Below are 15000 nucleotides of genomic sequence, written 5' to 3'. Positions count from 1 at the left end.
CGTGAGAGAACCGTGGACGTGTAGGTGGAGGTTAAATGATCTGGCGCTTTTGTCAGATAATAAAGGAAGAGATCAAAACATATCGGTAAATAAGCTTAATCGCGTTCAGAGTTGGATGAAAATATCGAAACCACTCATGTTCATGATTCAATATGAACAGACAAGCCGACGCCGGTCCATCTCCGAACTCCACGACCCTTATTTCTCCTCTCATCTCTAATCCCTTCATCCCTTCAGTCCTCATTTCTAACCCCATCCTTCATCCACCCTTCATCCTTCATCCCTCCTACAGTACATCATCTTGACTCACCAAAATCCACAATATGCAATAAACCTGCTGTGGAAATTCACCACGTGAGAGCCGTCCGCTAATTTCACCCCCTTAAGTTGTTCCTGACTATTTACAGTGCAGCAAACTATCTATTTAAAAAAAACACTCGAGTCTGCCTGGGATGGAAGATTTCTACTGTTGTCATTTAATCTAAAAAAACAAACAGCAAAGCATCGTGTGCACACAGAGCAAAGAGTCTGAACGTGATGCAGGCTGCAGGAAAAACAGGCACAGAGGTGAGGAGGCAGCAAAAGCTTCCATGCCAGCATTTTAACGTTCATGCCAGCAGACAGAAGGCTTTGCAGTGATGACCATGAGTGAACAATGACAGGAGAGAAGAGGGAGAAGAAGAACAAGAGGAACAACAAGAAGAACAAGAAGAAGAACAAGAAGAAGAAGGAGAAGAAGAAGAAGGTGAAGGAGGAGTAGGAGGAGAAGAACAAGAAGAACAACAAGAAGAAGGAGGAGAAAGAGGAGAAGAAGAAGGAGAAGGAGGAGAAGGAGATGTACCTCTGTTGTTCTATTCACCATCATCTAGAAGGGAAAACGGGGAAGTGGTAGGGTCAGAAACAGGAACGAGGAGGAGGAGGAGGAGGAGGAGGAGAGAATGGGGTGGTTAGTGCACCACAACAACAACTACAACACCAACACCATGGCTGCACGAAGCTGTAGGATGGATATATGAGAATGTGGCCGGAGACAACGAAAAGAAACGAAACACACACACAGGTTCAAACGACTGGACGATTTTAGGAAAATATATAAAGTTTGTTGCATTTTAGCTAAATGACTTCTTAATAAAAAATGACATCGAGTTCACGACAACAGAAAATATCTATTCACAGCACGGTTACATGTGTGCTACATGTGTGGTTCCTTTCCTTAGAGGATTTGAGTGTGTCCTTTGTGTCATATCTAATAATATAGGCATGTTCATTTATATTTTTAGGAGATAAAAAGTGTAAAAAAAAAGAGTTTTTAACCCCAAAAACTTGCAGGTGGGTTTGCAGTATTCTTTCTGTATGTAGCTTGAGTGAAGCCAACTCAGATGAATCGACATTTTTAGCAGATTATAAATATAGGCCACATTATTATGCAACCTTAGGGACCTTCTATCATCTGTAGAAGGCAGATCTGGTGTAAGGAAACGGTTCGACAGGTTGGAGAGTCCGACGAGACGATCAACACCCCTCTGCGTCGGGGAAACAGCTAGGCTCTAACTAATCGTAGCAAAATCCATCTTCCAACTAAAGTTAATTAAGCAATATCACACATGATGTACTGAACATCAGCACTGCTGTGATTTGGTCTTAGGTCCTGCCCTTTGGAAAACATCATTCGCTGATATGAATGAATGTCTACGTTAATATTTTTGATAAGTCTAAAGCGTCATGAAATGACTCGTGTCCAATCAGATTACTTGGTCGAACTGTTGGATAATTAATGAATCAACATGTTGTATCTCAGTTGTGCCAACATTTCCTCAAATCTTCTCAGAAAAGTAAAAACACCTGTAGCACACCTCTCACTCACAGATGCCGGTTTAGGTGAAGAAATAACCGGAAGTCTAGGAATAAGCCGGATCGTGTCTAAACAGAACAAAAACAAAGTCGGTCATGATGGGAGAGAGCGTACCTTGGACTCTACGTCAGCGTTGTGGTCGTTCTGGAGGAGGAGGGCGGCGGCCTTGGTGTCATCTTTCCGTGCGGCGATGTGCAGAGCGGGCAGGCGGACCTTCCCCTTGGTGTCGTTTTCCAACAGGAGTGAAACCACCTGGTCGTGACCCTGCTGCAACGCCACCGCCAGAGGAGTGAAACCATCCTGTGAACCAGCAGAAACAAAGATCATCACAAACTATGTTTAGATCTGTTTTCATGGCTTTATTCAGCTTCTTCACTGCAGCCGTGGAGCTGCCTGTCAGATGACACACGGGGTCAGCAGTGATGTTAGTATTTCTGTCTCTTCTGAAGTACTGCAGACGTACTGCAGTGTGTCGTATACTCAGCCAAGCACACTCAAAAGTACAAATATCTGATTAATCGGGTGTAATCAGGTTACTATGTAACTTTGGGCTCCGGGGTCGGGAGAAGTACGTAACGCTTTTACGGAGTCAGTGTTGTGCAAGAACAGGAGCTGGGCAATGTAACAGGGCTCAACAGCCTCTATGGACTTAATGCCAGAGGTGAAAAGATCGAAGCGGCAGTAAATCTGGGACTGACTTTAAGTCGTGGGCGAAATAAAAGGCTGAAAGACAGACGTCGAGCTGGACTTCTTGCTGTTGGACTAGTCAGTAACATCACCTGGCTGCTGAGTCTGCTGTTGTTGACCTTGCTTAATGTTTAGACTCGCTGGTTTTTGATCATGAGTAATATATTCAGAACAAATACACGTGTACAGCTGTCCATATTTACATTTACAGTGGGGTTACAGTCTGGAACTGGGGGTGCATGTCTGAAAGGAGGTTAACGAGCACACGGCAATCTAACAGGCATTTGGCAATTTAGACATTTTAGCTAATGCTCTGAAAATAGTTTAAGTGCTCAGTGTCACTCAAGGACGAATCGAAAGAATAGCTGCGAACGGGCACGAAGCAAGACGCAGAGAAGAAGAGCTGCATAGTGCACACACACACTCATACACAGCCCTTCACACACGCAATATGATAACAGCAGTATCCATGAATCATCAAAGTAAGGATAACACAGGGATTTTATGTGTGTGTGTGTGTGTGTACACAAACACAGGACACCGGCTGTCTGGATAAAACCAACTCAGCATCACGACACCCACACATCAAAGCAGAACCTCCCCTCAGAGATCCTGCAGAGCCCAGGCGAGAAACAAACAAACACACACACACACACAAGTCACTTTCCTAATCAGACATGCATCTCTGCAAGGCGCACACACACAAGCACACACACACCCACAGGCTCACAAACATGCATCAATTTAACCGTTTTTCTTTCTTATGAATTTCAAAAAGTCATAAGCCTTTCCGATGCGCTGCCTTCCTGCTTCATTATGGATTCAGGAGAAAGTTAACATCCTAAAAATACTTCAAGAAACAGAAAGGCACCGGGAGACGGTTTTGATCTTTCACACTCGCAGTGACACAGCCACATTTTGTGCCTCGCTGAAACACAAATCAAAACCACAGACGGGATCATGTTATGTGCGTATAAGATGACAACAACACGGGGCTGATCGTAGCCTCATGTGATTTAATGCCAAATAAAAAAGGGATTTTCTCTCCTGCTTCTTGCTCTGCTGAAAAAAACGCTTGAATATGAATTATTGAACACCGGGAGTCGCTTCAAACATGGATATATGTTTCCCCCGCATGAATAATTCACTCCGCCTCCCGACTGGAGGAGGAAGAGAAGGAGAACGCCAGGGATGTGGCGGAGGAGAAGGAGGCAGCAGACAAAAGAAGGAAGGAAGGAGAGAAGGAAAGAGGAGGAGGAGAAAGACTCGTCAAGGACAGAGCTCGGTAAACAAGTACACCACATGCTGAGATAGACGCAGCTTTGATTGCACGTTCAGAAAACACAAGCAGGTGCGTCATCGATGCAGCAACGAAAATATTTGATTTGTGATTTGATTAACGCTAAACACAAACTGATCCTAACAACATTTATCATCCCTCTGTGCCACAGAGATCCGCTTCGAAAGATTAACTCTGAGGCTGATGTGTAACGTTAGAAAATCCACCTGCAACACTGTCAATAATCACATGTAGCAGCGCCCCCTGACCAGTGACTGACTTAATGTCACATGAATAACCTCAGTGTCTATCCGGCTTGATCATCGACTGTCCGAAGTTTCTTAAGAAAGCCTCGATGATTGGATCTGGGTTGATGAGGTGGAGGACGAAGGACGTTATCTCGATAAAGTTCATCAGCCAATCAGCCACAGGTGTGGTTTAATGCTAGGTGTATGAAAAGTGACCATCCCTTTCCAAACAAATCCCAAAGACCGTTTCCCAGATGGTTCTGTGGAACAAACCAACAGGTGGAGTCAGGTTGCTCGAGTTCATAATCGCGTTAACTCGTTCATTGATTAGATAGATCCAAATTTAAATCAACATTTTACCCCGTATTTTAATTTGTGGGGTTACTTCTGTTTGTGTTTTTTTATAAATTAAATTTTACTAAAATTGTAGAAAATACTTTATACTTCTTAAACTAAAACACCTAGAAATACTGCGCTGGTAACAGTACTGTACAGTATTTTAAACCACACACAGCCCTACAGTCGCTGTTACACGGGGGAACCGAGCACAACATCAACATCTAACCAAATAAAACATAAATTGCATTTTGTACTCGTGCTGGTGTGTGATCACACGTTCTGATAGAGCTGACAGAACTTTAATTTGACGAGCAGCGGCCTCATAAACGCGTTCACTTCACTTAGACGGAGACGAGGATGTGTTTGTCACGCTGTCGGTGGCAGTTGGCCGTCCGCCGATACTACAGCAGATGATGGAGACACACTCAGCGTTGCACTCGCTCGCTCAGATGACACACTTCTGCACACACGTCACTAGTTACTCCCTGCGTAGCAGCCGAAGACAGTCAAGGTCACTCTGAATGAAAAACATCACGTCGCCTGCTCTCCTGCTACCTCTCCACCTCCTTCACTCATCCAACAGATTCATCTAGAAAAACAATAACCTTTCATTATGTAATTCATTAGTAAACGATGCCTTCATATGCAGATCTGTGGCCGGTGGCAGGCACCTATTTACCATTTGCAACAAAGCATCAGTTGGTCGTGATGCGGCAGTGTAATTACAAAGAGAATGAAGGGTCGCTATTAGAAGCTGTTACGTGCTCATGAGTGTGTGTGCAAACAGGCGGTAAGTGTTCATGCGATGTACGTTATCTGTTTGTGCTCGTTTACTCACCTCGGTGGCGATGCTCTGGCTGGAGCCGTGGTCCAATAAGAACTGCACCACATCCATGTGGTTCTCCTGAGCCGCCATGTAGAGCGGCGTGAAGCCATTCTGGGAAAAGGAAAGAAAGCAGTGAATTAAAACATCTGCCATTCATGTTTTTCTCCTTTAACATGATGTGTGTATGTTTTTTTACATTTGTATTCGCTCACAATTTCAAAGAAAAGAAAAATGTTGTGTCGTGTAATTTCCGAACAATTTTTAAATAAGAAATTAGTCGCTTTGGAAAATAAGTACAATTCTGAGACACATAGCCATTCACATTTATGTTTTATGACATAAGTAGAATATGATATGATAGTCTACATATAACAAAGACGGACAGTCGTTGATTACGATGCATATCTCCCAATTCGATATAATCACGATGTGTGCTAAGATTCAATATTCTGTTATACAACAGTACAAACAAACAAAAGTTACTGCATTAAAAAAGAACAACTGACTTTAAATTAGGGTCGGCTGATATGATGATCTATGATATTGATTTTTTCTGCTTGCATTAGGTCATTGCATCCACTGTTGAAAATCAATAAGCAGGACTGCTTTATGGCGATATTGGATTTACAGGATTTTTTGCATTAATGTGATAAAGTACCTTGAATTGTCAGGTATTGAATTTGCTCAGCCTCGATCAGTTTTTTTTAATCTACAAATGGTTCCTTTCAAGAAAATTTGCATTATCATGATATACTGATATTATGTACAGCACCATGGCTGAAGATTAAGGTTGCTGACTTTAAAAGCAACCACACATAACGCCGACATCACGACGTCCATACTGTCACCTCTGCACATACCTCACACCTGATAACAGCGGAGATAAAAGCTGATGTGGAATTCGAGTTGAAGTGTGTGTTTGTGTGTGTGTGTGTGAGACACTAAAAGAAGGCCAAGAAAACACATCTCCATAGCAACACAAGGATCCAAAAATCTCTTGCAGAAGTCTCCTCCTCCTCCTCCTCTTTGTATTTATTCTGTTGTCAATGCACCGACAGCTTTTCCTCTTATACTTCAGACAAAAATGGCCAAGGACACATTGCAAATAAAACGTTGATGAATTAAAACAATCAAGCTGCAGATTAATTAACGCACACTTTTGTGAGTGACTGAGAATCTTTTTTTTTTTAAAGCAGCATACAACCAAATACAATCTGAATTTAATAAAGTGGCTTACTTCAACGTTTTGGGAAATAAACTTCTTCCCTTTCTTGCTGAGAGTTAGATGAGAAGATCAAATCACTCTCATGTCCCTACGACAAATATGAGACTAAAGCCAGACGACGGTTAGCTTAGCATTGAATTACAAAAATGAAAGTACTACTGATATTGAGGAAGACACCGCAGACCACACTGGTGAACATCCAGGGATTGGGAGCTTACAAATACCTCAGAGTTCACCCCAAAAACAAACTGGACTGGTCGGACAACACAGACGTCCCGTACAAAAAGGGTTAAAGTCGTCTCCATTGGTCCTTTTTCTACATATTACATAGTATTTTCTTATCAACCTTGTGTACACGAGCTGCTGTGACAGGTGAATTTCCATCATTAAAGTTTGTTTTATCTTATCTTATGTGTATGTCTGTGTTTATTATGCTGGTTGATTTTGTCAGTCTTTATTAAACTGACAGTAAAAGCAGATCCATACAAGCCTACTCCTTACTACACCAAGACGATAATGTAGATATGTTAAAAATTCTATATAGTGTGAGATATCAGCTGTCTGCGGCATCTGCTTTCTGAATTAAAATAAAATATACATATATATAAAACCACAGACTCAACTTCACAAACTAAAGTTTCAGTTTCAGTACAACCCCAAAAAGTTACAGCTGATCAATCCAGCTTAATCTTCTTCCTCTCTACAGCTCCGACCAAGGCTTTGACATTATTATGGTTGCTTTGGTGACAAGAACAGAGTGTGTGTGTGTGTGTGCTGACGAATGAATGTGGGCCAGGAAGCTCTGCAGAGCTGCTGACACAGCACACACACACACACATACATATGGACACTGTGTGTACAATAGTTGTATATGCATTCATGTGCATGAACGAACACACTCAAACATGGATTTCCAACTGACAGTGTATGGAGGTCCCCTCGCATGCAAATTCCCACTTGGTAATTTCTTTTAAAAAAAGATTTTAAAAAGGCCCATTTGCAACAATATTATGGTAAAATAAAGTTTCTATTACATTTGTGTTTATTTAAAATGACCAGAAGCACTCGGTCCTCACTAGGTCAGCGTAAACCGATAGTCACCTGTTGGTAATGTAGGCATGCATTTGTGTGTGTTTTACCTGAGACTGTGCGTTGACGTTGGCATTGTGAGTGACGAGTTCCTTCACCACGTCTGTCTGTCCAGCCAGGGAAGCTATGTGAAGGGCTGTGTTTCCTTTCTGTTTGGAAAACATGAAAAACTTTTTAAACTACTGTCCAGTCGTGTGTTTTTGTGGATGGAGGCCTGTAAACAGAGACGGAACGGACAGGTGCGTGCTGATGCTCTAAAAACAGCAGCAAGTTTGACATTGTAGTCTGTCAAACTGATTCGTTCCACTCATGAACACGGCAGCAGCAGCAGCGATATAACACACAGCTCTTATTGGCAGTTAAAAATCATACTAACACTTTGGACAATTAGAAAAAAGCTGGTATGTTGTATATACGTTGAAAAAGTGACGTATAACATTGGTATGAGAGCGAGTTGAACCTTTAATGGATGCACCTGTTGTATGTATGTCAGCTATAGCAGCAGCTGTTGTCATTCCTGCTGCCACCAGAAACTCCACGTCCACCTCCCTTCATTCCTGAATCTGAACTGCTTTTCCTCTCAGCTTTAACTGTAGAGTAATAAATGTACTGCACAGCAACTCTGTTCACTTGAACCTGCCTTTTGACTACATTACAACAGACTTGTATTATATCTATGTTTACTGTCTGGATATAAAACGCAGATTAAAGTTTGCAGCTGTGGTGTACGGACTGGGACTTCCTTACCTAAAGTCAGTGTGTCCCTACGTAATCAGACCTGCATGAACTGATTTCTTTTGGCAGCAGAAACAAGCTGTAAACACACACTGACATATTATCACATTATAAAGCTCTTATGGCAAACCTGTTGGCAAACAGTCGCCTTTTCACACATCCAGCAGACACGAAGCAGGTTTGGAGTCCAGTAACTCTCTGTTTTTGGTCTCCATGACTCCTAATATCTGGCTCTTTAGCTGCTAAATGCTCTGTTCATCGACTATCACATCCTGATATAATTCATGTTTTTGTATCATAGTGATTTTAAAATATCCTCTCCCAATCTTGAGATAATTATCTGGCTCTTTAGCTGCTTAACACTTCAGTAAGCTACACAGCAGCAGCAGAAGTTATTTGGCGTAAATATTCACTGAAAACTAATCTGTACTTAAAAATGTGGTGCAACCAGTTTAAATTTTTTAATGCCTAAATCTCCTCTTAGCTAATAAACTCAGTATTTAACTCAGTATTGTAGGGAGTATTAAGATCCTTTAAAATGGCTGTAAAAATACTCCATTACAAGTAAAAGTCCTGCATTGAAAATGTTCCTTAAAAGTATGTATATAAGTAACTGGCTGTTACATTATCATACATATATATATTATAAAGAATCAGAGTATTACGTGTGCATTAATGTAAAAGCAGGATTTTACATTTGATTTTGGTTATTTTGTGCCCAAAGTGATTACAGTGCTTGTTTTGTTCAACCAATAGTACAAATCTCAAAATTATTAAAGTCACATTCAAATAATTAAAAAGAAAAAACTGGATCCATCAAATGTTTTCATGAAAAATGACAGCCAGTCAAAAAAAAATCAGCAGTCATATATTCTATATAATCATATATTCTTAATTTGTAATGTAAGAAGAAATATTTCACTCTAATAGTGGAGTGTAAATAAGTAAAAGTACACATACCACAAATTTCTAGTACTAGTACAGAAGAAGAACGAGACGATGCAACCACAGCCTAAAATTTAATTACTTTCTCCTTTGATGGATGAATTTATCATGTGGAATAACATCACTACTGGTTCCAGTACACAGTTTCACTGTCATATAATTGAAATACAGCATCCAGCCTAGAAACATTTATGTTGGAAACACAGTCATGCAGACAACAAGACAGATTATTCCCTTTCTCTAAATCAGTTCCCTCAACCTCTCCGCTAACACACAGCCATTCATCTCCTTTAGTGCTGCTTAAGCAATGTGACTTTGGGAAGGAGCTGACAAAGCAAACTACAGTATGTGTGTGTGTGTGTGTGTGTGTGGATTCATGCATAAACTATGAGCATGTGTGTGTGTGTGACACACACACCTTGGTAGCTGCGTCCACATTGGCGCCATGTTTGATGAGCTCAGCCACCACTTCCACATGGCCCTCCTTCGAGGCCAGATGGAGAGCGTTCAGACCGTTCTGCACAGACAGAAAAGAGCGAGAGCTTTTAAAATCAACACAAGAGGAAAGATTAAACACTGTGTATATACCGTACCCTTCCTTTAAATAACTTTCTGCACTCAGAGACACTAAACACCGTCACATCTTTAATCCAAACCTTTTAAACACTCAAAACAAACTGTACAAATCTTGCGATGGCAATACTTATCTTTGAGTATGTTATTCTATATTTTTGTTATTGTCAATAAAAACCCATGAAAAGACCAACACCAACAATATATCTCTTAATATTCAGCGTAATTAACAGACTTACGGGGCCTTTAAATACACAGACAATGTGTATATTAAGCGCTATGACAGCGCGATAGCTGGTACTGTTTGCACCTTGTGAATCTGTCATCAGGGTAAAATGTACTGCTGGAGACATACTTATGATTTATGCCACTCCTTATATATGGTATGTCATGTATATGTAAGCAGTGACATGGAAGACTAGCTCACACAACAATGGCTGCTTAATTTCAGGGAGTAAAGATCATTATGAAATCAACATCCAAGTGCAGATTTTGCAATCAACACTGGCCCATAAACGGATGAGACAACAACATAATTATGGATTTTGAGTGAAGTATTCATTCTTCTTTACTCCCTTTTACTCCCCCTTAACTACGCCGTGCCTTCAACTTCTGAGGAAAAAGAAATTTGGTTTGCAAACCATTACTGAAAAATGCTCAGAGGGGATTTAGAAGTTGGGATACCCAGTGCCAAGTCTGTAGACGTGTTCACCCCGCATCACTAAGGTGATTTTAAGGTGAGCATCATAACCTGTAAAGAGTACAGATGTGTAGTTGAGATCAAAATGAGGGCCACGGTCCAAGTTGGTTGTGATAAGTACCCATGTGAACTCTACTGACTAATGAGTACTCCGTGGATTGGAGCATCAACGTGTTGACGGGCGTCACGGCTGGTGTTATTTATCAGAATCAGTCAGCTGTTCTGGTTGTTTCACGGGATTTGTTGACAAGATCAACGTATATAAAATATGAGACTATGACGAACTTGGTATCCACTGTGGCAGCCGAGATACAACGATACTCCATCTACTGTATTATAACTCAGATTTATCAACACAAAACTCACAGTAAGTAGCTCTGTGGCACTGTACTGATAGTTGTGAGGTAATTCACTTAAAGCTCATTGTGGTGCTAAACAAAAAGGCATCACCAAAATCAGAGGGATTCATCCTCTGTGGACCATGAATGTCTGTAAATGTAATCTTTTATCTGTCAGATAGATGTTACGATATCTCAGCGGTGCACTGATGAACTCTGTTAAGATCTCTGCAGACTTTACTGGCATCGTCATCATGAGAGTAAAAGCAAAAACAGGTCACTGTGAAGTTGAAGCACAGTCTCGTTACCTGATTGCAAATATTGATGTCGACTCCATTCTTCAGGTAGTCCAAAGCTTTCTCGAGGTTCCCGGCCCGAGCCGATCGCAGATAACAGGCATTTACATCCGTCTGCAGGAAGACGGAGAGAGAGGAAGAGGTTGGTTTGTTATCTTAACTTCACTGCATGACAAGAAAAATGAGTACAGGTAAAGGAGGGGAAATAAAAATAGAGGTCTGAATGAATGTACGAACAAAAAAGAAAAAGCCTTTTAGACAGCAATAACATATTTAATAAGTCTGATTATTCTTTTAGAAATAATTCTAATTATAAGTCAGAAGCTTTATGTGTCATAGCATCCCTGCAATAAGAGATAAGTTGAATAAATCCTTCAAGGCGTGTACTGTATGTTAATAGCTGAAAAAATAAATGGGGTAAATCTTCTATGGCGAGAGCCCACGGGAGCTGAATCAGAGCCAGGAACATTCAAAGGTTTGAGGGTGAAAGAAAGTGAGGACACAGACTGGTTCAAGAAGAAAGCAACAAGAACCAGGCTGCCAAACCCACGCCTACAACCAGACAGACCGAGATTTACTATATCTGATCGATAAGAAGGTTTGCTTGGTGCCAAAATGTGTTTTCACACATATTAATACTTTGCATTAAGCTAAAAGTCTGATAAGATGTTGTGTTTGCATCTTTACGTCTTTGTTTTGACTTCTGATGCATCTTTTCAGAGGAGAATAATAACTGCAGCTAAAGATACAAATTATATTAAACATTTTGATTTATTTGTCCTGAAACCCGGCAGGTAATGAAAGCCTGTATGTGGCCTGAAAGACAAAACACAGGGCAAATGACAGACTCTCTACCTTCCTCCCTTTCTTCCACAGTTATTTTTTAAAAAACATTATATTTTGTTCTCAATTCAGTTTAGTTTGCAGAGTGAGTTTTCTTGTTTCAGTTTGTTTTTTATTTTAAATTGATTAGTTTTGGTTTAGTTTTAATAATACTGTTGGTGTTTGTCAGGGACAAGATTTAGGAAATTCAGAATAGATATTTCAAACAGGAAACTGTTTCATGTCAGTATTTGGTGCAGAATATTTTCTCATATGTTACAGCCTCTGTCACTATTTTCTACTCATGCCTTCTTTCACCTTTTATTTATATTTTTCAGCTGAACTGGTGAACGGACAATAAGAGAATGTTCAGAGAGATTTCAACCAAGAAAATCAACCCGAAATTTCAAAAGTTAGCGGAAGAAGCGCACTGACACTTTATATTTCTTCTCACTGCTGACTGCTGATAACTGCTGGAGGCCGACAGCATCCAAGATGATTGTTTCTCAAACACCGTAGTGCATTTTTTTCCAAAGAGCAGCATAAACTGGGACAAACAAACACAGGCTCCGAGCAGCAGCCTCCATGACTAACAGTATTTTCTCAGGGGAATAGCGACGAGAAAAACAAAACAATGTACAGTTAACCTGTCACAACTGAAGACATGCAGCGTTATGAAGCTGCAAGAGGGAACTGAATAATGCTGTGTGCGTTTCAGGGTGTGGCCCGAGCACAGGTCGGCGTGAATGCAGCGGGTTTGTGTAGGAACAGAGTCGAGATGTTGAAGCAGGATGACAGACAGCGTGGAGGAGAAACATAATGGGAAGACGACAGCCAGGAAGGCTGATCCGTCTCCGAGTGCGTGTCTCCGATTTCATGATTGCGGTGCAGTGCTTCAGTCTGCCACACCCATGTATTCAAACACACAGTACACAGGAGAAGCACTCTCCAATTACCCTTCACTCACGCGCCTGTTAACCTACAATATTCCCTCATTTACACACAGAAAAAGGCAAGCTGACAAAGCTGAGGGTTTAAAATCACAGATTCTGTGTTTGGGGTAAAACACAGAAATGAAACGGACAAAACTACAATAAAACTATCACTGACAGCAGGATGTATGTTTGAACAGGCTACAAGTCGATGAGGTTATTATTAATAATCCCATAATAACTCCACAGTAATACAACGCAGATTCTGCTTGATTAATTCATTAAAAGACAAAACTGTGTCCTCTTTTCTGCCATAATCCAGATGTCAGAAGCTCCGAGTTCATCAGAATATTGTGTTATGATTTATGGACCCCCCCTCCCTTTCCCAGAGTTTGCCTCTAAGGGAATGTACGAGCTGCCACACCTTCTTGTTGGAGGCTGTAGACGCTCTGTGCAGCTTATACAGACGACTGCAGACACACCCAGCTCCTCTGCATTTGTGTTCTGAAAATCATTTTGCTGTTTTTATCGATTAAATGCTCCTAAAAAAAGATGCTGGAACTGATCAGCAATGAAAGATATTGCAGTAAAATGCAGTGCTGTTTGTTGTTAAGATAAATTGTTGACATCGGAAATGCAAACATTTTAATATAAAACAGTAAAACTGTCGTTTTTAAAGGCAAAGCCTCTGTTTTATACTGCATTCATGTCAGTTATATGGTAAAACACTTTGTTTTGCAACCACAATATAATATAATATAGAATAATATTCATCAAAGTATCAGGAAATCAAGGAAACAGGCAATTATTGGGTATTTTTGGTATGAATGGTGACATTATTATGGAGAACATACAGTACATAATAATGTTTTAGGTACAAGATGATATAAATTTATAAAAATGACGATAAAAAAGAGTTTTTGATGTTGTATAAATGTTATTTTCTGTCTTAAGGTCATTTATAGTTGGCTAACCACCATAAGGTAATGGTCATACCAGACCAAGTCAGGGTGGAAGTGCCCAAAAACTGCAGTTCCTCTAACGTCCACTTGAGGCTGGCTCCAGAAGTGAGTCAGTCTCCATAAGTCCCCATGTTAAAAACTTCACAGCAGAAATAAACATGTTTACAGCCTGGTACAAAAAACAGTTTTGTTGGCCCGGCACAGGTCGGCGTGAACGCAGCGGGTTTGTGTAAGAACAGAGTCGAGATGTTGAAGCAGGATGACAGACAGCGTGGAGGAGAAACATAATGGGAAGACGACAGCCAGAAGGCCATCCGTCTCCGAGTGCGTGCTCCGATTTCATGATTGCGGTGCAGTGCTTCAGTCGCCACACCCATGTATTCAAACACACAGTACACAGGAGAAGCACTCTCCAATTACCCTTCACTCACGCGCCTGTTAACCTACATATTCCCTCATTTACAAACAAAAAAAGGCAAGCTGACAAAGCTGAGGGTTTAAATCACTCACAGATCTGGTGTTTGGGGCCAGAAATGAAATGACAAAGATACAATAAAAAAAACTATCACTGACAGAGGATGTATGTTTGAACAGGCTACAAGTCGATGTTATTATTAATATCCTAAATACCTCCACAGAAATACAACGCAGATTCTGTGTGATTAATTCATTAAAAGACAAAACTGTGTCCTCTTTTCTGCCATAATCCAGATGTCCGAAGCTCCGGGTTCATCAGAATATTGTGTTATGATTTATGGAGTTTGCCTCCAAGGGAACGTACGAGCTGCCACACCTTCTTGTTGGAGGCTGTAGACGCTCTGTGCAGCTTATACAGACGACTGCAGACACACCCAGCTCCTCTGCATTTGTGTTCTGAAAATCATTTTGCTGTTTTTATCGATTAAATGCTCCTAAAAAAAAAAAAAAAGATGCTGGAGCTGATCAGCAATGAAAGATAATGCAGTAAAATGCAGTGCTGTTTGTTAGATAAATTGTTGACATTGGAAATGCAAACATATTTAATATAAAACAGTAAAACTGTCGTTTTTAAAGGCAAAGCCTCTGTTTATACTGCATTCATGTCAGTTATATGGTAAAAACACTTTGTTTTGCAACCACAATAAATATAATATATAATAATATCATCAAAGT

The 15000-nt window shown here is 40.6% G+C and overlaps 1 protein-coding gene across 20 annotated transcripts in view; it reads right to left on the bottom strand.

Annotated features, from left to right (window-relative positions):
- LOC104933165 (ankyrin-3-like) overlaps nt 1-15000 on the bottom strand; it is a 105931-nt gene that overhangs the window by 63518 nt on the left and 27413 nt on the right. For 12 of the 20 annotated variants that reach the window (XM_027289015.1, XM_027289009.1, XM_027289016.1 and 9 more), the window contains exons 2-7: nt 11145-11246; nt 9644-9742; nt 7596-7694; nt 5244-5342; nt 1967-2152; nt 842-865 (exon numbers count right to left, since the gene is read on the bottom strand). In XM_027289015.1, coding sequence (XP_027144816.1) covers nt 842-865; nt 1967-2152; nt 5244-5342; nt 7596-7694; nt 9644-9742; nt 11145-11246 — 609 coding nt within the window. The remainder of the gene's footprint in view (nt 1-841; nt 866-1966; nt 2153-5243; nt 5343-7595; nt 7695-9643; nt 9743-11144; nt 11247-15000) is intronic. The other 8 variants (XM_027289014.1, XM_027289011.1, XM_027289012.1 and 5 more) reach the window with 1 other exon arrangement.

This window comes from Larimichthys crocea, chromosome XVI (assembly GCF_000972845.2).
Source record: "Larimichthys crocea isolate SSNF chromosome XVI, L_crocea_2.0, whole genome shotgun sequence".
Classification (NCBI taxonomy): domain Eukaryota; kingdom Metazoa; phylum Chordata; class Actinopteri; family Sciaenidae; genus Larimichthys; species Larimichthys crocea.
This window is presented reverse-complemented; position numbering and strand designations above follow the sequence as displayed.